The 22788-nt window shown below is 37.2% G+C and overlaps 1 protein-coding gene across 3 annotated transcripts in view; it reads right to left on the bottom strand.

The window, feature by feature from the left end:
* ZNF385B (zinc finger protein 385B) overlaps positions 1 to 22788 on the bottom strand; it is a 132166-nt gene that overhangs the window by 81692 nt on the left and 27686 nt on the right. For 2 of the 3 annotated variants that reach the window (XM_054381115.1, XM_054381116.1), the window contains exon 4: positions 4241 to 4256. The exons of the other annotated variant lie outside the window; for it this stretch is intronic. In XM_054381115.1, the coding sequence (XP_054237090.1) occupies positions 4241 to 4256 (16 nt within the window). The remainder of the gene's footprint in view (positions 1 to 4240; positions 4257 to 22788) is intronic. 3 annotated transcript variants of the gene reach the window in all.

Here is a 22788-nt window from a genome sequence, read left to right as displayed (position 1 = left end):
CATACCTCATGGACTCTTTCACAGTCAAGATGCAGGACCAAAATGAAAATGTCTCTCCTGTTAAGAGTTTACTTACATTTCATTTAAATTGCACAAAGACCAGATTTTGTGAATTGCTGCACATATTTCTATTCTCACTTATACTCTTGTCCATTAGATTAATTCCACTAGCCTCAGAGGATTCACACAGGTAAAAAATAAAGGCTGAGCAGCCAGCCACAAGACACTTTGACCTGAAGCATATGCCCCATGGCAGATTGACCTGCAGTGTATTATGCAATTGATAGGCAGTGGAGATGCTGATGAGCTTTTTGTTTTGAAGTGTGTCAGAAATACAATACACCACTTCAGAGGCCAACTCTTCATTCCCCTGCAGTGGGAAGTAAAATTTCCAACAAAACCAGAATTATAAGCTAATAATTTAAGGGTGAAGAACACCACTCACAGAGAATCTTGTAAAACCTGGTCACTCAGCTTTACAGCTCAGCACATACCATAAGCTCCAAGAACACAGTGCAAGAGAAATATATCCTAACCCTTTACCCACAAGTATTCTTTGTATCTGTTACTAGCTGAACAGCTACCCTTTCAGTGCCATCAAAATCACACAAGCACAGAAATTACTTTTTCAGTTAAACTGTAGGACTGAATCTATCCTTCTTCCACAATCTTTTCAAAAGCTTTAAATACTTTGAATTACTCTCTTTTCATGCCTGTAGTGCCCTTGGTTTCCTATAGTCCTAAGCAAGACTGGAGTAAAGTCTCTCTCCTTCCACTATGAGTGATATCCCTGCTCTGATCTTGACTGCATCCTCTGTACTTTTTTTCCTTCTGTAATCCTCTGGTGCAATGCTCTCCCTACTTGTTCTGATGAGTCTTCCTCTCTTCAGTTTCAGGACAGCACATTAGAAATAAAATGGCTCCAATATTTTGCAAACAAAATTTTCCTTCTCACACCCTCAGCCAGTGACTCACATCTACAGATTTCCTGAATTTACAGAATTTCATCTCCAAAATGTCCTCTCTTCCCAGGCATTCTAACTAACAAATCCCCCATTTACAGAGAAGCACTTTTACCAAGGTGTCTGTAGTTCTTGAGTTTTGGGACTACCAGGGAGAAAACAAACAGGCTTTTAGATTAAACTAAATTAAGCTTCTTGGTTTTGCAAGAACATGGGGGAACAGCACGCAGGGATCTAGGAAGAGCTTTAGCTATGAACATTACCTTTCAGAACAGATTCATAAATTCCTATGAGGTTTTTTGCACTTAATGCAAATCTTAAGAGCTATGCTGTATACACAAGGATGTCCAAATTAAGATCTTTGAACTATTACTAGCTCTTTAGGACTTGCATCTTTTCTTTTTATAAGTGAATAAATTCTGAAAGTTTGTAAGTGAATATCCTGTGGCTAGACTTATATTCAGCCCTCAAAAGGGACAAAAATTCTGGTTTCTAGTCAGCCATGGTTTTTCAACAGTTGACTCTCATGTGAAGTACTTTGATTCTCTATCAGAGACAACCTCACCCACCCAGAAGTAAGGGTTGTTTTTTGGTTCTGCTGTGCTTCTACCCATCATTTCAGAAAGCCTGCACTAGCTTTTCAAAGAACATTTCATAACTATTTTTAGACCTGTTATTGACATTTCATTATTGAAGTTTTAGCTGTGCCACGACAACATAGTGACAGACATTAATATAGAATGTCTCAAGTCACTAAAGAGCAGTTGTTAATATCAAACTGATTAATTTTTAGATAGGAGACAAAGTGCATGAATCAACCTAAGGATAGCCCTGGAAGCTACTGTCAAACACAGTGCCTAACCTAATCTTCTTAAATTCAATCTTAAAAAAAGAGAGGATAAAATTTGGTTTTAGCAGCAAAGAAAGTCCAGATTATTTTCAAGCATTTTAAAGGTGGAAATCCAGAATAAATTGCACTTTAGACACTTCAGCTACTTTTCTGGGGTTACGAATTAGCTGCCCTTTCAGAATTCCAGTTTGGCATCTACCCTTAAAATATTTGTTACCAAAGCGGGGGGAAAGAAAAAAATCTCTTTACAACAGACAGATCTCCAGGGGTATGAAGATAGGCAGGGCTTTCTCTTGACCATTCTTTGCAGGTAGCACATGAAATTAGTCATCCTTCCTACCTACAGAATTTAGGGAAAAAACATTTTTCTGAGTCCTCACAAAAAGGACGTTGGAAAAAAGAGGAATCAAGACAGGTTTAGCTTCCTCTGTTGTTCATGGATTCAGTAACTTCATGCTTGAACTGAAAATCATCAGCTTTTATTGTCAGATAGTATTATTAGCCCTGTAGATCAAACAATAACAAGAAATAACGAGTATACTGTTCCTTGTCTCTTCTCTTTCTGGTTGCACCGAGGTCAGTTATGCTCTTGCTTTCCTTTGCCTATCTGCCCACAGTGAGACAGAACTTCTCTTTAATGGCACACAGGACAAAAAAGAAATAAATGTCACAGCAAAGAATTACAGGAAGAAGTAAATCATAGGGAAAGAAGCTTCTTATCTATGTCAAAGCAAGCTGTATCAGGATCAAATTTTTTCCCCTCAACTAATCTTCTTTAAAAGTCTCATGAAAACGCTACTGAAAGACTGATCAAAATTCCAAAGATTAAAGAAGGAGAAAGCTGTTCCAAATATAACACGCTTCTAAGCAAACCCTTGTTTGAATTGCACATGTCCCTATCTCAGCCAACAAGGTTCTGCAGAATTCATGCCAAACCCATCCCCAATCATACACATCTCGCTAATAAGAAAGTTGTTGTTCAGATAGATCCTACCTTCTTTCTAGGAGAGACTACTGCTTGTCTCTGTGATCATTGCCCTATTGATTATTGTGTAAATATCAGGCTTCCTGCTTGCGGAGAAACTACTGCAAAGTTTCTTTCACTCCTGTTTACATACTTCAAACTTGTGCGTGGTTTAGAACAAGGAAGTTTATGTAATGTTCCCAGAAAGTGCAGTACATCATGGCTCATTTTAAGTCAGGTATGAATACATGACACAGATGAATTCACAAAACACTCCTTTCATCTGAAATTTGAGTAGTAACTCTTTTCCCCCTGAAGGTTTAAGCAACTTTAAGAGATTAAATTATTGTATTTTCCTGTTTTTTTTTTTTTCAAAGCAGAACTGGACAGAACAGTTTAAGATGAATCTTCCCTGAATTTATTCAACTACAAATATGCCATCAACTATAAGGATATTTAAATAAGTCATTCCAGAAGACCTCAATGTTCTCTACAGCTATAGAATACAATGATTTTAAACTCTGCTCAAAGTGTTTTAGCATTATAGTACCAAAAAACACCTTTTCCCCAAAGACCAAATTTTTAAGTACTGACCAAACCCAAATAAATAATCTGTTTGCAAAATGAAGAAACCTGTACATGCATCAGGGATATTCACCTACCTAAACAGAAACTTATGATGCAAATTTTATTTGTGGTCTGCCCCATTACCAGTGCCCATTACTGAAATTCTTGTCTTCATCTCTCCTGCAGAGGAAGTTTTAAAACTAGTATTATTAGGAAATATCATTGACAAAGTGACGGTGGAGTACTTCTATACTTCTGGATTACTTTCATTGCCAAACACCTCTCACAAGTTCAGACATGCCCATTCCAGGACTTTTTCTGACATGAATTGCTGCCTTTTCCCCCTGTGACTCAGAGCCCTTTGTCTGCTTCCTCAGTGCTTGCAGGATCAGTAGTAGTCACTGCTACCAGCAACAAGGGTTGGGCATTTTTCCTCTCTGGCTTCATTTGTGTTGCTCAGCTTTTGCCAAAATTCATATCATCTTTAGTGCACAAGCTTCCAAATTTTACTGGGTTTCCCCTCTCAAGAGAATATTTCTCTCAGCTTAACAGAGCTGCAAATTCTGCATAAAACAGCTTTAATGAGTTAAAACTGGAGGGTTTTGCTTGCTTGGGTTTGGGTTTCTTTGGGTTTGGTTGTTGGCATTTTTCATACTATTGTTTCAATCATGGCATCTGTCCTCAAAATGCTTGTCACCAATTTCTGGACCCTTGCTTCCCTCTTTCAGCTTGCAAGATATTTTCCCAGTGTCAGCTTGGCTTCGCCATTCAGAGGCCAAGAGCAGCAGAGAGACCATGCCTAGCATTGCCTATGCCTCGTCTCCCAGGAGAGAACAGCAGCCCAGGAGTGTTGGTCTGACTGCACTGTCCAGCAGCTGTTTGCTGTGAACAACACACAGCAGCCTGGCCCAGTCTATGGGCTGCCAGATGAGCCACACTGAAAAAGCAAAGGTAACTGTGAATCTAAACACCACCGTGACAATGGTAGCACAGGGAAATGATGGCTAGTGATGTTTAACTAAGCACCCTGAAGGCAACATGGAAGGTGTGGACAGCTCCAAGTTCAGAAGGAATTAATGTATTTATAAATCCAGGATGCTGAAATCACATAAATGAGCAACAGGGATAACCTAAAGGCCAGATCTCTTGGACTTCTCTGTTAAAACCTTTCACAGCATGTATTTCTCCACAACACAGCAAATTATTATCATGACTGTGTCTGAACATAAAAAAACTAAAGGTCTAGAAAAATCAGAGAACCTCTCCCTACCACAAAGAATTAAAAAAATATGATCATCAAACAAAACACAGCACAATGTCACAGGCACATATGAAGAGAAAGAGAACAAGGAATCAATTCTTATGAAATAGCTGTAGTCTTGAAATACCTACAAACATGAAGCCTGATTTGCTGAAATCTGAGCGATTTAACTAGATTAAGCTAAATATTGACTAATCCTAAATAATGCCCAAGAGAAACATCTCCCTAGGACATTTTAACACCTTTAGAAAGTTAAAATAAGGTGACAGTAAACAAAAAATTAAGGTCAGTGGATGTATATTGCTTTCAGTTAAAAAGAGAGTTAAAAGAAGTGATTTTAAAAGCAATGGAATGCTATGAAATGTAATTTGCCACAGCCCAAGGACGATCATACTTACACAGAGTACAGTGGATTTATATCACTGAATTCACAGCAAATGAGCATTCTACTAGTATTTATTTCAACATCTGACATTTCTCCAGTGAAGCCTTGTATAGAAAAAAAAATTAAAAACAAAAACAAAATAAAAGTTTACCTACAAGATAATAATCTAACTATAAACAGGACTTCGAGGATTGAAGGAGAGAATTTATGTTTTTGATCTAACAAAGGAGCTGAAAACAAACTTTCTGAATGCATGATGCACATTTTTAACATTGCAGATGAGCTGTACAGTGCAATCTGCAATATATTAACCTTTCATAAGCTTAATAATTTGAAATTGTTCTTTAAAACACAGATGAAAGCATCCCCTATTTCAAATGCTAATACTATTTATGGTTATTGAAACTATTATGTAATATCAGTCGACAGGATTCAGCAGCATAATGCTAAAAGGAAATTAAAGACACAATAATCAACCATTACATTTTCACAGTGAGCCATCAGTATGATAACAAATAAGAAACAAATTAATTTTAATATTTAAGCAACACGTTCTTCCTACAGGCTTACTAACATGAATTTTCATTTATAGGCTTCCTTCAGAAAATGTCATGATTACCATCTGAACAGGAGGAAAAAAAGGATAAAGTTCAAATGCTGATTTTGGCATTTGTATTTCTTTTACGAGGTTTACATAAAGATAAAAAGTATCCAAAAAACCACAGATCACAGGCATCTGCAGTACAAATATTTTCTAATTCAACTAGTCCTTTCCTAAAGCACAACAAATGAGTACTGCTTTCACTAATGGACAGCTATTAAAACTAAATCAGCAAAACAGTGCATGTATTTTTCCTTTCATACAGCTGGAGCAGGCATACAGCGTTCTGTTATACAGCAAGTTAAAAGACAGATTTCAACCTCCACATGGAATTACTTACCTAAAAGCATGTTTCTCATCTACAGTTAGTTCTGCAGAATAGCAAGTTCTGCTCAATAGATCTAGCAAAGGGAACGTTCTCACAAGCTCCTTTTTGACTTGGTGCAAGTTTTGAGGAGGGCTTGAACTTGAGCTGCTGAGAAATATGCCCTGCCCCATAAAGCTGCTGGAGCACTACTTCACTCTCATTGGTGAATGATACCTCTTCAGACTACGTAGAAGTGATGCAGAGACAGGTGGCAGCTGGTGTCACCTTAATTTGAAGTAATAAAACCATAAAAAAAAAATCACATCACAAAAAATTTAAAGTTTATGTATTTCAATATATTTGCCCTGCAACTGTGTTTTAATGAGTTGCCTAACTTTATCCAAGAGAAACTTGGATACAAAAACTACAAAACTGCTTGATAGAGTGTGTATCAAAGGAAAATCTAAATTCAAGTTTTACAAAGGCCTGTCTTGCTTTAGTGTTTGATTACATCACAACTGCACAACTGAAGTATCTCCCCCAATAGAAAAGACTTCCTTTAAAGAAATACCAGGAGGAAGCTGGGGTTTTCTTGTGTATGTGAGTTTGTTTGGTGTTGTTTGGGGTTTTTTGTTTGCTTGTTTTTATTTCAAACATCACCTAGAATAAAAACATTTAGAATGCTGCTGCTACCATGGCAAGTAGCTACTGTTCACTAAAATTCACCACAGAATGTTTTGCGCAATTAAAATTAACCTCTGCTACGATGAAAAACACCACACAACCTTCTTACAATTATAAAAGCAAAAAGCACATCATCTGGAAGCTGTGATTCAAATCATAAGTTTGTAACCAAAAGAAGTGTCCATGTCCTGCATCCCCTCACTTTGGGATCTGCTGTAAGTCTGCACACAAAAAAAAAAAAAAGAAAGAAATCCAAGAACATGAGGGATGGGTTTTTATCTAATGCAATTTGCAGTCACAGCAATGTTAGATAACTGCTCATGGAGAAACTGAACATTATGGAATAAAACCTTGTCTTCAGTGTTTTGTCTTAAAGTGCATTAAGTTAAGATTTACTTATTTCCTCATTTGTTTTTTTCCAAAAGTGAAGGGATACGAGGAGGGGTACAAGAGGACTTTGAAAGGCAAACTACTTGGAACAAACTTCCACAACGTCTAGAAATACTAGACAAAATATTTCTCATTGGATTAATTTTGTACCCAGTCCTTCACAAAATATGTTGTTCCAGTGATGACACACTTCACTAGGGTGTGACTTTTTGGTCAGTCAAAACAGCACATATGAAACTTCAGCTTAATCTTGTTTTATTCTACAACCTCCCACTCCTCATTCTTTCTACTTAAAGATGGATTACTTTCATAATTACCTGCCAACTTGACTTGGCAGCATGGATTTCATTACACATCCTGAAATATTTGGTATTCTTGTTACAAGTATCTTTCTTTGAAAAACAATAAAGAAAGAAAAAGAGAGGGGTGAGCATTGCTGGCAGAAATTATCAGAGAATAAAACAGTGGAAAAAAATTAATCAGCTTTGACATAAAAAGGCAAATAAAAATGAAACCAAATTAAAAATAAACCTCTCTGACTTTTAAGGCAAATCTTGGGATCTTGGAAGATGTGACTCATTCTCATTGCGCACTTGGGGTTGGCAACACCAAACTTCTATGAAACTTTATGTGGGTTTTATGTAGACACTGATGACTTAGCAACTTGACCAGTATCTCCAAGTAAATACTACATTCTCTCATTCTGACAATAATACTAGTACTTGTATTTTCTGTGATGCCTAAAGGATATATTTATTTTCTATTTTAAATTTCACTACTAACTACAGAAAAGTCTCACATGTTCCATAAGCATGCAGCATGTTTACACGTTACAGCAAGACAAAACGGCAGGGACTGTATTTCCCTCTGAATTGACAGGCATGCTTCCCTCAGCTTGCTCCACTTGCTCAATGACTGCAATGTCTCTTTTTGGCAATGTTTGATAGTTGCTTGCTAAAGCCATTACAATGCACTAGCATTCTCAGGTTTAACCATGTAGCTGGTTTGATGCACTGTACCCATCTCTCTTCTATTTCTCTCTCACTCTCAACAGCCTACAGCAACCCCACTCACAGAAGATCAGTCTGTGTTTGCAGAAGAAGGTCTTAGGACTCAGTAATCACAGTTTTGGTATTTTAGCCCACGCTCTAGCTTCAGAACACAAACAGTCACTGTTTTAACTACAGGTTTGCTGTACTTTTTCTCAAGGATGTATCTTTAGTGCACCACATACTAGTCTTTTGCAGAAGCACGATAGAAGTTTTACCAAAAGGGCAACCTAGGAAACATGGGTGATAACTACCACATCTGATCATAACATACAAGTTAAGAAAAAGACAAACTTAGCAGTAGTTAAGTTTTGGCCTCATTCTTATTATACTACCCATCCCGACTCTTATTCTTCAACTTTGTTGATCAAATATTTTCACATATGCATTTTAAGCAGTAGAATGCTACTGATAAGATCTCAGATAAAATGACTAACATGGATATCTGAAATTTATGCTAATACATGGAATATCACATTAATGAAATACAAGCACTCTCCGGAGACATTGATTTAAACCAATGACTAGTATGTGGAAAAAAAAACCCAACCACTGTTCAAGAAAAACAACTATTCTATCTCTTGCAATAAAGGATTCACAACAGTAATCCAAATTTTGCTAAGCATACCAAAGCACCTACATTTTGCTTCTAAAATTCAAGGTTTGAATCAATACAAAGGCAAGGTAAATTTGTCAGGAAGCTTTGTCAAACATGCTAGCTACACTTAAGTGGTATATTAATCCAATGCATTTAATACAATCTCTAAGAATCATCCCAGTTTGAAGGAGGAAAACAGAAGTCAAAAGTGAGGTAGAATAACCTGATCCTACTGTACAGACATGCAGGAACAAGAAGACAAGCACATGTCCAGGAACTAACAGTTAAACTGCTTTCTCACTAGATAAAATTCACAGGACGCAACAAATGCCCACGGCTTTCTCAAAAGAGAATAGCATCAAAGTATTGAGTTATTTGCTTCTTTTTCCCATAGCAGGTTAATTACAGTGAATTGTGCTACATGCAGACACAGACTCAAAGTGAAGGCAAGCATCATATTCTCTAGAACTCTCAAATCATCATCCCTAACATGCATATCTACTCACATATAAATCACAGCTTTTCCTCTTCCTGTCATACAGATCACTGGAGCCAGTCCTCACTAGAAGTTTTCCTCTAGGAGGATTTAGAAAAGCAACATTTAAGTCTGCCCTAGTTTATGGATAGAATGTATTTCTCACATTGAAGACATACATTAAATGCATATGAAAGAGCTGTTGAAAACTACCAGCTCACACTGTGTATCTTGTTACTTGTGCTTATATGAAGTAAATTCTGCTTATTGGTACTTGTCTGTAGCTGCGTCACAAAGATGCACTGAACTTGCACACGTATATTCACATGTGCCTATACACCCCTTTAAAAACAGCAGCCTGTACTCTGTTGCATGCTAAATGAAGTAATAAAGCAGTATTCCTGTTTCAGTTTACAATATTCAGGAAAAAAATTAAATCATTACATTCCAGCTCCTTAGATTTTACGTTTGCGCTTTGTTATGACATCCCATTATGAGAGGTGACCTACAGTGCACCCTCAGAGATGACATTTTACCTTCAACAGCTCCTTCTAGGACAAAGGTGAGATGTATATATTCCCCTACATATTACCACAAGAACGTAGTGTCATTTTAACTTTCATCTTCTAACAGGGACCTTCATTGACAAATTCTTAAGTCTTTCTCCAGCCTCAGTTGAGTCCAACAGGTATGCAGCCCTCAAGGTTCTAACAATTTTGATGACAATATCAAAGGCATGTCATTCCAGTTATAAATGCACAATAAAACCTATTTTTGTTCAAGTCATTAATCACCATTGCTCCAACTCACTTGCTACTTTGACTTAAGAATTTGTCATTATAAGGCCTATATGACAGCAAATATTTTAGAAGCCATCCTGGTGAGTAATTATTTCATTGCAGTTGGAAAAAAAGAATGACAAACAGATTTTCTGCTTTGGGTCCTGTACACCCAAGGACTGGAAAAGAGAATGCTTCCTGGGCAGTGTATCAAACACTCTTAACCTTCCTCTTTATCATGAGCACTTGGATTCTGAAAGACTCATTACTTTTAAGTTCAGACACTGTTGGTGTTGCATTACTGTATAACCATCAGATGAAAGATGAATTTAGAATTGAAAAAATGGTATATTTGGAGACAAAACTTCAATAGCCATATGTATCTGTTCCCCAGATTTTGCTTCCAAAATCCAACTACATACACATTCCTCATAGTATTAATGATAAATAGTTGCTAAATAGTCTGAATGGCAGGGAATAACAGAGCTTTAGCATCTGAAAGTTAGTCTAAAAAGGTTTATAAAACATCCATTGATTATTTTTAATTCAATACATTACAGTAAGGCTGAGACATATGAAATTACTTCAGGCTCCACAGTACTAAGAGCTCTGTGCACACAGGTTAAGAAAGAATTACTGACCTAAGAGACTACAGCTCAAGCAAGCAACACCAAAAAGAAATATGTGGCATCAAGTTTTATGTGTAATGAATTAATGCATCGGTAACTTTCCCTGAGTGAAAACAGTATGTGGTATGTCCTGCTGTATAACAAATGTGTACTTAGCATGTTCTGATAATTTTCTTTAATTGAGACATCTTTACTAGAGATGGAAACCAGTTATCCAATCACAACAGGTAAATCTCAGTGACATTTCTCCTGAAACACAACAAGCTTTTGTAGAAAGAAAAGCCCCCACCCCATAAACAGATGGACTGCACAAAGGCTGAACAATCCAGTGCCATTTGCAAAGCACTCTTGATGAGAGAGAAGCAAGCAACACTCATGCTGCAGATCTCAAATTGTGGTGCAAAGAATTGCATGGTCAGGCTGGGCAGGTCTTTGTGCTTGAACAGAAGCAGAAGCACTTTAAGAGAAAGGGAGAAGGAAAAAGGAGCAGGGGACAGGGATTGAAATTGATGAAAACCTTCTACAGCTTGGGGACAAGAAGCATACTGTGGCGTATGTTATTACCAATAGGAGTTCCTGTCTGAATTCTCAGGAAAGTGCTCAACCTTGCTACCATGAACACCTTGAAATAAACTGTTTTAACTACCTTGAAAGTCATCTCTTTGGCACCAGAAATATGAAAATACATTAAAGGCTGAGGGAGAGGAGCAGATCATTTTTTAGTTTATTTTTTTCATCAGCATGCATCTCTCTGTTGTTGAGGCAATAGACTTGACCAAACCTATCATCAATTCATATGACATAAATGGAAGCCAAGTGGATTGCAGTCACAAGAAATGTTAGATTCACGATAAAAAAAAGAGAAAGACATTTGCACTGACATGAAAAAGTAAGTTTAAGACAGCCTCCTAAGCTTTAATTAATTTTGAAAATACATTCAAATATTTCCAATGACTCTAAGAGCCTTCGGAATTAGAAAAACAAAACAAACCAACAAGAACCAAACCAAGCAACCAACAACATGCCTAATGTTTGCAAGGAATAATATGCCAAGAACATTGAACATAGGCAGAAAGTACTAAGATTTTTTAAGAGAATGAAGCTGTAAGAAACTACCACATTCAGTTATATTACAATACAGACTGACAGCTCAGCTGCATTAATCTCCCGGTTTAAGGATCATCTCATAAACATTATTAACTTGTCCTTTTTTTCTCCCTGGTGTATTTCACTACAAAATTTTAAATTAGAAAGAGCAGCATAGCAAAGAGAAAAGTCATTTGATTAAGTGATTTGTTTAATTAACATTTTTAAGGAGATAATGACACACTGATCAATATAAAGCTGATCAGCTGAAAGTATTTTTGGCAGAATAGGCTTTTTTAAAAACAATGCTCAGAGCTGATGACAGCATTAAGTCACTGACTTCTTCACATATGGGCTATCAATGGCCCCAAATTACCTCCTGATGTATGAGTGCTGGAGTTTGAAGAGAGTAATATCCTGATGCAAGAAGAAACAAAATAAATGAAACCATGTCAAGAAACACCATCTTTGACTCACAGTCTCACTTATTATGGGATCTTATTGGCATACTTATCTGAGATACTAATATTTCCTTCTGTTCAGATTTAAACTTTTTTTTTTCCTGAATGTAATGGCAGGGCACAACAGAAGGTTTCTACAGATTAAAATACTTCAGACAAAATGCAGGGCTGGAAGGCCGCAGAGTATAGTCCTAATGCAGTGTTTCAACAGGACTCAAGTATGACACAGTGCAACTCTTTTAGCACTTGTGTAAATCCAGAGTTATAAAACTGATGCTGAGGAAAGTCTCTTGCCTTCAGGAACTGAGCTGCTTAAGTGGCACAATCTAAAAAACACAATTTCTACCCATAGGCTGTAAATATGAAGTGAGATGTCTGTTCTTCTGTGGACTGTGTATTGCCTCTAGTCTTCTCCCACACAGCCTCTTCAAATTGGAAAGGAATTGCACAAACCCCAGACTCCCTTCCCTTCAATCCTTTGACTCTGTTTGCCAGCTTTACTGTTTTCCTTTTTTTTTGGTCTATCTAGCTTTTCTCCACTTAATTCCCACTCTTATGATGATACTGGCCTCTGTTCCTTTGTCTTTTCTTCTTGCACACCAAATCCTTTACCCCTCTGGTGCTGCTAGATTTAACAGCTCTTCTATTTCCTGGGGTTGCACAGTAGCTCATGCCGGAGCCTCTGTTCTGGTATTTTTGTCTTTCTGCAATACATCAGATCAATAGCACCTGCTTCAGATCCAGCTGGAAAGAAAGCACACTCTTGCATCAGCATAGCTACACTGCAGATCATGGGAAGAGAGAGAGCTGTAAGGAATGGAGCCGCTAAGCACACGAGAGTCCACGTCAGGGTTATTTTGGACATAGAAGATGCGTGTGAGAATATGACCAAGGGCTCTGCACTGCACAGGGGGATCCTTCTTGGGATCAGGCAGTTGAATTCCAGTGTAGTAAGGCACAGTCTGTTGTAATAAATTCTATCTGAAGCAGATGGATGTGTGTTACTCTACAAAGAGACTAGTCTCTCAAAGCATGGTGACAAGTAGTAGCTCATTTTTATTTCAGCCTTATGTGTGAAAGCTAATTAAACTGCTTAACTGACACAAGACACAGAGTTAATTTTTCTTGGCAGCCAGCCTTCTCTTCTACAAAGTCACTGAATTGTGTGCTTGAGCTTTACAGAGATGGCATCTGTACCGACACGTCAGAACCAGAAGCAGATTTATGCCTGCTAAAATCCATCCCAAAAGGTTTGCAGGTTCACACATGTACACAGTTGTTCAAATGTTTCTGAGACTTGCTAAGTATTTATATCTACTATGAATACAAGCATATGCTCCAAAAGCTCTGTATTAACAAGTGCAAGATACAATAGGTTTGCTGAAAATTTCCAGGGTTTGGATGGAAGAAGAGAAACAACCCTTGCCTCCCTGCCTCCAGGAACAGCACTGCCGCAGTGGCTTTGCTGTCAGACCTCCATCATTTCCATGTAAAATTCCATCAGTTTGCGCTGCAGCTTCCAGAGCTAACACGTGTACGAGCATCACATGCATTGTGTACGGTATGTTGCTACATCTCAAAAATCACAGTAACATCTCCGAGTGATACCTTCACTTGAAATATTATCTCTGAATCCCATTATATTCAATAAACTTTCCTCATAGAATGGTATTTGCACTGTATACATGACACTCACTTTTTCCCATCTGGATAAAACACTAATCATACAATTTTAACCTCTAACCTTCTTACTTGATACCTTAGCTGCCTTGTATCACATACATTTATGTATTTCCTCCAGGGTATCTGAGATGTACTAATTTTGTTCCTTTGGGACAACTTGGTCACATGGGACAAATTGGTCACATATGACATCCTTTCTTTAACAGGGTATTCAGTCAACTAATGCAAGCGCTCTGGAGGCATTTAAAGCACTCAAAACATTAAGCAAGATCGTTCCAGACACCTGTTATAATTTTTGAAGGGACTTAATTAATCATAGATTGAACTAATTTAATTTGCACAATCAGAATGGCATGTATTTTCACCAATTTTCTTGAAACAAATCTGTTTCTTCACCAGATTGATAACACTGCTGTCTGCCACTTTTTTGAGAATACCAACATACTGCCATGAGTGACAGAATGCAGATTTATGCCCATAAACACACAAGTGAGATTTTAATTGTCACAGGGAAAACAGATAAGCACCACAGCATAGTTATTTTTAACACAACAGGCATGCATATGCATTTTTTTTCAACAAAAATCTCATTCAAATTAGGTTAGTTCTATAGTATTATCTATATAAAAATATCAGAAATGTAAAGCCATTTGACTAATCTTTTCCTAATCTGGCGATCATTCCTGAAGGCTGTTTCGTTATTATCTGCCACTCAACCCAGTTTCCAAAAGCACTGAGCCTCTGAAACTACACAGAAACCTAAAGAATTTACAGAGAGTGTCCTTGGAAAACTGGGCCAGCGCTCTTTCTGGGACTTGCAATCCTTCAGTTTCACCTCAGATTAAGTCTGAAGTACCCTTACAAGGAATCACAACTCAGTCTCTTTTTAAATGAATGGTACTGAACCACAACTATTGCAATTACACCTGCTCATACACTATTAATTTAAGCTGCATTGATAGGCCAGTTTCCTAATAAATTAGTAGGTAAGACCTACTAATGTGGATGAGGCTTACATCTGTGCTACTTGTAAATGACACTATAAGACAGATTTTGTTGAGCAAACCAGTTTGCTAGAGAAGCTTTACATGTTGCCACACAATGAGATACAAATAAGAAGCAGATTCAGAAGCAGATGAACTAAAACCAACTGAATGAAATGGACTCTATCCAGTATGTCCTCTAGCTACAGAACATTTAGGTACCTAATAGCACTTAAATACACTTTAAGGGAAATCAGTGATAAGTTACCTTTTCTTTTAAGCATACAATGGTTTTTCTAGACTCTTTGCTTGAAAAAGCACTCTGGATAAATCAAAACTTGAGAGGAAGTCTTGTCACCAGCTCTCTCTCTTTCCCAATGTACCAAGTTATTCCCAAGCTCCTCACTTTCTCCAGTAATGCCTGGGCTCAGTAAAAAAGTGATGGAGATCACTCACTATTTTCCAGTTTCGTAAAATTGTAATGGTTGTGTTTTTAGATAGAACGCCTAAAGTTTAAAGAAGCAAGTTTTAACCGATTTGAGCAGAGGATTCACTTTCTGTGAATGAGTCAGTTTTTGAAATCTCTCAAAGTTGACAGGTGCAGAACTGTACCAAACACCTTAAAAAGTTAAGTTACATCATGATTATCAATATACTTAAAATAACACTAAGCTAACATCTATGTCTCTAGTAACAGATTATATAACAAATTGATTACATAATTATTAAATTACGTAAATTATATAATAGCCTTCCCTAAAAAAACCCAAAACACAACCAAACAAAAATACAATTAAAAAAAATACAAAATCAAACAAACCAAACAACAACAACAACAAAAAACCCACAACACAAATATATGAGCAAATTCCCATATTGTTCTTATGGACCACTCCAAATATTCTTGGGTCAGCTTCAAGCATTTGATAAGATCACAGCTGAGAAAAACGCTTCTACATCCAAACCCAGTCCTCAAAATGCCACTCTATTACTGCGCCAAGATCAAGATGCTAGTGAAACTGAGACTGTGGGACCTGTTAATATCCCTACCGAGCAGCAGATGGAGACAGCACAGAGGGATATTTAAGCCCTTTTGTTCGCTTGTCTTCACGTTTTACTTCAAGACAGGCTAGTGAAGAAGTTAATCATGCTTTAGTGCATGAATTTGAGACAGAAAAGCCACCTGCTTCCTGTTTGCCCAAACATTCTGACTGGTGTAGTAACTACCTGTAACTTAGCCCTGCTATTCTGTGATCTAGGTCACTCCTTTGGTGGGGTTTCCTCAGAGAGACACTTGAGAAATAGTAAAACTGAGTAAAAATTGGACTTCCACAGGAAATAAAGAACATGCCACATACAACTAAATGAGTTATTAAGTTGGTGTCTTAAATCATTAAAAATCCATTGTATACAAGAAAATAACAGCTTCAGAAAGAAGTAGAGCTTTCAAGATAATATTTCCAAAGCCAAAAGGAAAAAAGATAACTCACAAAAAGGAAAAACCTATGTATAAGTAATTCAATGTCCTCAAATACTACAAGCCAATAACTTTCCATCCTTCAAAGCCTGTCAGAAGAATACAGACCAGTATTAGTATATTGCTCCTCAGTACATTTTTTCTTCAATGGGTTAATCTGCACAGGGCAGCTATTCTCAAATACATCACAAGAAAGACGTAGATACCTCCTGGACCTAGAAAAGGATTTTTGCAGAAATTTTTTGCCCTTTTTGGAAATAAATTGGACCTGCAGCAAAGCAATTGTCTCCCATCAATGCAAGTATACATGAAATACTAGCAACAGTAGAGATGTGAAAAATGACTATTTCCATATTAAGTGGAAATACATTCAGTGTTTTTTCTCTTGGACATATCTGAACTGAGTCACACAAGCACTGTTCTGTCTTCCCCTCCCAAACGGTTCACATTCATTTGTAACAGACAGCATTGCTGGCCCCTGACAAGAGAAAAACTGACTCATGAGACAAGTGTTGCTTCTGTACCAGAGACAGATTTGGATCTAGACTGAAACTTGAGATGCAAAGAAAAGCCAAAGCAGCTTTGCCTCAATCCTTCATATAACCTTTTATTTTCATATGGGAAGGCTGACTAAGAACACAGCTACATAAAAACTAGCACTGAAATACATCTTCTTGCAACCTCACATCTACTTTTTAAGGAAGACAGATACCCTAGTTTTTCCTTACAGAGAAATGGACATTTTCTATCACTAAGAACCCACATACAAAGAACAGAATAGAAACCATGTCTGACATTACTGATTGTGAATCCAAACACCGAGAGCTCATTTCAGCCACTTTCCAGATCTCAGTAAGAAATAAAAACATGATCATTCTTAATTAATATTAACCTTTAACCTTGGATCAACGGAGGCTCTATAAGTAGAAACACAGATGCGACCATCCCACTCCACTCAGCGCTTTTTGGCTGCACCTGGAGTACCGTGTACAGTTCTGGTCCCCACTAATCACAAAATATGTGGACTGACATGACTCTGAAGATGATCAAAGGGCTGGAGAACCTACCCTGTAAGATGTAGCCCCAGACAACTTCCAGATCATTAAGAGAAATATATAGTTTAACAAAAGTTAACTACATTTCAGGCTTTTCTATAACATATAAATATAATGTTTTATACTGATTCTACACCCATGTAAATTAAAATACATATTTCATATGTAAAGAAAGAACAAAACCTTAAGAGCATGTTTTTCAGCTGTACACTTTCTCCTTGACTGCAGACATAAAGGTCTGCCCTGGAAAAACTCTTTAGTTGAGTTTAGAAACCATTAACTCAAACTACAAGGTCATCAAGATAAGGATAAAATCAATAGGATTGTCCTGGGTTTTTTGCAGATATGGCTAATAAGTCTCTACAGCACATTCTTCTCCACACATTCAAATATTTACTCTGGCTGCAATTTAACTTATGGTTTAGTTTGTAAGATGCCAGTACAGTTTTGACTGTAGCACCATTTCTCACATCTGATGGGACTGCACTGCTGTAAGGCCTTGCTCAGTATGCACAACTACTCAGTCAAGTCTGGGTAATGTACAGCTTGCTGAAGAGAATGGGAAAATAATGCTCAAATAATGGAAGATGGCATCTGGATATTATAGTTATGATCACCATTATAAAACAGAATGAAAATATACATCAGGTTTGAAAGTAAATCATTAAATACAAGCCCATGTGGTGGGTTGGAACCCTCAAACCACCACAGTGCAGAAATTGGAATCTCTGGAAATGCAGCCAGTGATGACCTGCCTGAACAAACCTGCTGCACAGCTTGAAGGAGAGGCTGGACTCCAGATGCCACCAAGACTTGCATGCATGAGCTAGTGATGGAAATTCAGCTCTCAACAGATGATAATGAGCACTATCACAGCTTGTTTACATGTTGAATAGTAACTTTTACAACCCTTTGCAGAACAGTCTACCCACCTTGCCAATCCTTCTGCCTTTGATGTGAGCATCAACTTATTCATTTCTCACAAGTAGATCATTCCTTATGCCACTCCTGACACTGGAAACTTCTAATGGCCATCTGGTTTGCCACTGTAAATCTTCCAAGGGATTGTTTTTAAAAAAACTGTCACCTCCTAGTAGCTAGGGAGATGGCCATGAGAGGACTAACAGTTAACCAACTTGTACTGTACCTTTTGTGAAAAAGCAACAACACTACACATCTGGGCTATATAGATATCAGATATTTTCTACAGAATCTTCTTTATTTTGGCAGGTGACCATGTACCTTCCTTCTGTCCTTCTGTGTGATCCCACGCTTCCTGAGCCTGCAAAACAGGTAATCAGTATTGGCTTGTGCTCTTTACCACTGGGAAACCTACCACAACACAACCCTGACTGCAAGAACGCAAAAAGGATGCACAGCATTCTTACCAGGATACTGAAGTTAATGTCATGAATCTAAGATACCAAAAGTAAGAATTTGGGATGGGGAGAAGGGGAGGTGTGTATGGATAAAAAGATAAAAGTTTAATAGATATAAATAACTTTGCATTATTTAACTCCAAGTTGTTTTCCTAACTTTGAGGATTCCTCCCATTCTTTCAATAGCCCAAAACATGTAGTAATAGAGTACTTGTACTTAGGTGTGTAAGTAAAAGAACTGAAAAAAGTGTTTCATAAAGTATACTAATTATTCTTGGAAATTCAAATAAAAACATAGCAAAATGCATATGAATAAATTCATGTTTTATTTATCTAGGAATACATATAAAGTGATAAAAGCCACATTCAAAACACACTTGGGCACCACTGAAACAGTATAAAAAGATTATGTTTTCAAAACTTATTTCAAAATTCAGCTATTAGCTCTGATTCAGAGTTGTGTATGTATTCAACATGCTGGCTAGGAAAAATGGATAACCTACAATTTCTGAAACTCTCAGTCTTGGAGTTGTAAATACGGTAAATTAATCAAAATATTCTATTAATATTTGTACCCCAAACATGATAATTAAGTAGATTAATATTACACAGAACCTTTTAGGTCTCCTTTCATTACTCTGGATTAATGTGTTCTAGATTTTTTTTAGGAATAAGAGCAAAGAAGGTTTCTAAATGCTATGTAATTCTAATCAGCTACATATTAACTACATAAATCTTACAGAATTAATGAGTTAAATTTCAGTAACATGATCGTAAATCGTGCAAACATTGCCCCTCAAAATGTGCACCTAGTATTGTAAGCATTCAAAGCCTTATGAATGTTCTGGGTTCAAAGGAAGGGTGGAAAAAAAGCTGTTACTCTAAGAAAGGCATGTGAATGTGAATGCTACATATTGAGAAAAAGGGATTACTAGGAAATATTCTATAAAGTGTGCAAATAAAGCTTCTCACACAGTAGGTAGGTAGTTTTTGGTCCAATGACAAAAGAAGCATGTGGCAATATTGCATACTTCACAGCAATTCAGAGCAGACCTAACACTTATTTCAGTAGAAGGCAAAGTGAAGTGCCATTCTTTCTTTTGAAATTATTCAATGCAATAAGACTGGATACAGCTAGAATAAATAAATCCTTAGGTTTATAAGATCACTGGGTGATAAAACTCGTTGGCTTTATCACCTAATTTCAAAAATTGTACATACCTAAAGAAGAGATAAAACACCATCTGAATTTGAGCAGTACTGCCAATATATTTGAACACACTAATACAAGCTTTACTAAGTTTTAAAAATCCAAAATATTCTGTGCCGTTGTAGAAATTAAATCTTCTGCTTTAGCCTTTATTTAAATAACTTCAGTCAATGAAAATAGTCTAGAAGCTCATTAAAAGTCATTTTCCATCAACTGGGTAGAGCTTAATCATATCAATACCTCTTCATATAGTCTTTAATGGCATCACGTTTCAATAAATCACATCAGAGCCTTATTCAAAAACACATAAAGAGTCTATCGAAGCAGTAAACCCATAAAACTGCACACAAATCAAGAGAATTAGCTGACTGATGTGGGTGCAACAATCTGAACAAATTTACACCAATTCCAAGCAGTCCAGATTGAACACAACAAATTTTCCACATCTTACTGAGGATTTACTTATAAAAGCTGGAGTATCAAACTTCACTCACAAAACCTGCATTACTGTTTGATGTTGCTCTGACCTGCAACCCCAGTGGTATCCAGTACCATTGGGTATTTCATGTCCCCTACAAAGAGAGACTGAGACTTCTGGGGCTATTTAGTCTTGAGAAGAGATGATCTCATTGATGTGTATAAATATCTGAGGGGTGGGTGTCAAGTGGATGGGCCCAGGCTCTTTTTGGTGGTTCACAGTAATAAGACAAGGAACAACGGGTTCAAACTTGAACATAGAAGATTTCACTTCAACATGAGGAGAAACTTCTTTACAGTGAGGGTGATAGAGCACTGGAACAAGCTGCCCAGGGAGGTTGTGGCGTCTCTTTCACTGGAGACATTCAAAAGCCACCTGGATGAATTCCTGTGCAGACTACCCTAAGTGATCCTGCTTTGGCAGGGGGTTTGGACCTGATGATTTCTTGAAGTCCCTTCCAGCCTCTGAAATACTGTGATACTGTGATACCAGTGGGGAGGCTTCAGAGTACAAGACAGTGCACTAGTTTTACTGCCTTTGAGTCACTGAAGACAAACTGATGTTTAATCACAAATCTTCAAAAACTTTAAAGTTAGGCTCCCAAGTGCTCTGTTGGATTGCAAATCAACACCTTGCTAGATAAGTCCTTGCTGAAACCCAAATGTATACTGCTTTGTTCTACCATTAAGCTGTTATGCATTGGACAAGCTATCATACAATTTTATCTTGAATTTTCATGGTCTCCCTAATTTTAATATCCATATTGCAGATATGAATCTTCAAAAAGTTTTCAGTGAATTCCTTTTTTTTTGTCTCAACAACAATCTGAAGTATAGTTTTTAGAAAAAAAAAAACAAAACCAAAGAACAACAAAACAATCAAAAAAGTGCATTGCACTTTAACGGATGGATAGAGGATCTGATTACCATGCAAGAAACACAGTTTTTTTTAAACACAAGACTGTAAGCCAGCATGCCCTGTGATATCACATTTATCTGGTAAGATTATCATACTAGTAGTTACCATAGTCTATCACAGATCAATATAGATAGCAACTCAGAAGTCAACACCCAAGTCATCTACAATGTCTGATTTCACATTATACAGCTTTCTGCCAATTTAATATTCATACACTAAGATAAATTAATGTTTTTCACCTCTGTTTGAAGACAGTCCAACCTGGCTAAAGCAGAAGTTTCAAGCTCTTCACCATCTCAAAGGGGGAAACCAGGAACACGTTTCTGAAGTGGAAACTGTTTCAGGATTACTGGATAAGGCAAGTGCCACACAGAAATCCTCTGAGAAGTGTGCTCAGTAACAAGCAGCTTGACAACATAAAATCGTACAAATCTCTCAGAAATCTCAGAGGCTGAAACACAGAATTTCAGATTTGAGACACTTGGATTTGCAACCCTACATTAGACAGAATTTAGAAACTAATTAATTATGACAGTCAACATAATCTAACATTTGTTCTTGTGTAAAAGCTTAAGTCTTTGCAAAACTTTCGTATGATAAACATGGATTGGTTCAGCTTGGATTTCATGAAGGGTCAACTCGATCACAGCTACACTGGAACACTTTACCACACGTTTAATTTTACAAGTGTTAATTCTCCTTTGATCAGTTGTTAAGATGAGAAGATAACTGAGGGACAGTTTAAGATGAGAAGATAATTGAGGGACAGTTAATATCTGGAGGCAATTCATCAGGGCAAGACCAAAATACAATCTATGTAAACAAGAGCAGTTCAACTTTAATAAACATAGAATGGTGGCACTCCCTATAAATTGACTAAGTGCCAGCAATGTCACCACAGTCTGATAATCACATGCATGCCCTTAAACAGCCATCAGCAACCTAAGCTTAAAATATCAGTAAAAACATTTCAGGAATAGATGACAAGACCTACCAAGGATGTGAATCAGCCTACTTAGCTTCTCTTTTAAGCAATATAGACCTTAAATGCTACATTTGGAAAAGACACACACAAAATAAAAACAAACCAACCCCCCAGTTTGTTTCTGTGAACTATGCAGTACGTTAAAATACCTATTCAAAACAGTCTAGACAAAGTTCCACTCATGGCAGTGGACAGAGATGCGCATTTTATTTGACAACATGTTATAAACAGAGTTATCTATACACAGGCCGTTTCACATAAGGCAAGAAGCTACACAATCTCTTGCAAAGATTCGAAAAAGCATTTATCTAACGTATTAAACAAGAAGGCAGGCACTGACTTTACAAATGCAGCTGAAGATCATCTTAGTCTTTCAGAGTATAAAGGCACCACTTGAAGTGCTCAGCAATATATACTCTCTCAGATGAAGTCATCTTTGTTCACAAGGAATGCTGTCTAGAAGCAGTTTTCCTAAATGGTATATAGGAGCCTGAACCTTCTCCAAGATTCTGACAACCACAGTCAAATCATCATTCTCAACTGACCCAAGTGGAAGTGACTTCAACAGTTCA

Source organism: Indicator indicator, chromosome 5 (assembly GCF_027791375.1).
Source record: "Indicator indicator isolate 239-I01 chromosome 5, UM_Iind_1.1, whole genome shotgun sequence".
Lineage (NCBI taxonomy): Eukaryota > Metazoa > Chordata > Aves > Piciformes > Indicatoridae > Indicator > Indicator indicator.
The sequence above is the reverse complement of the archived record's forward strand: the minus strand, read 5'-3'. Positions and strand labels throughout refer to the sequence as shown.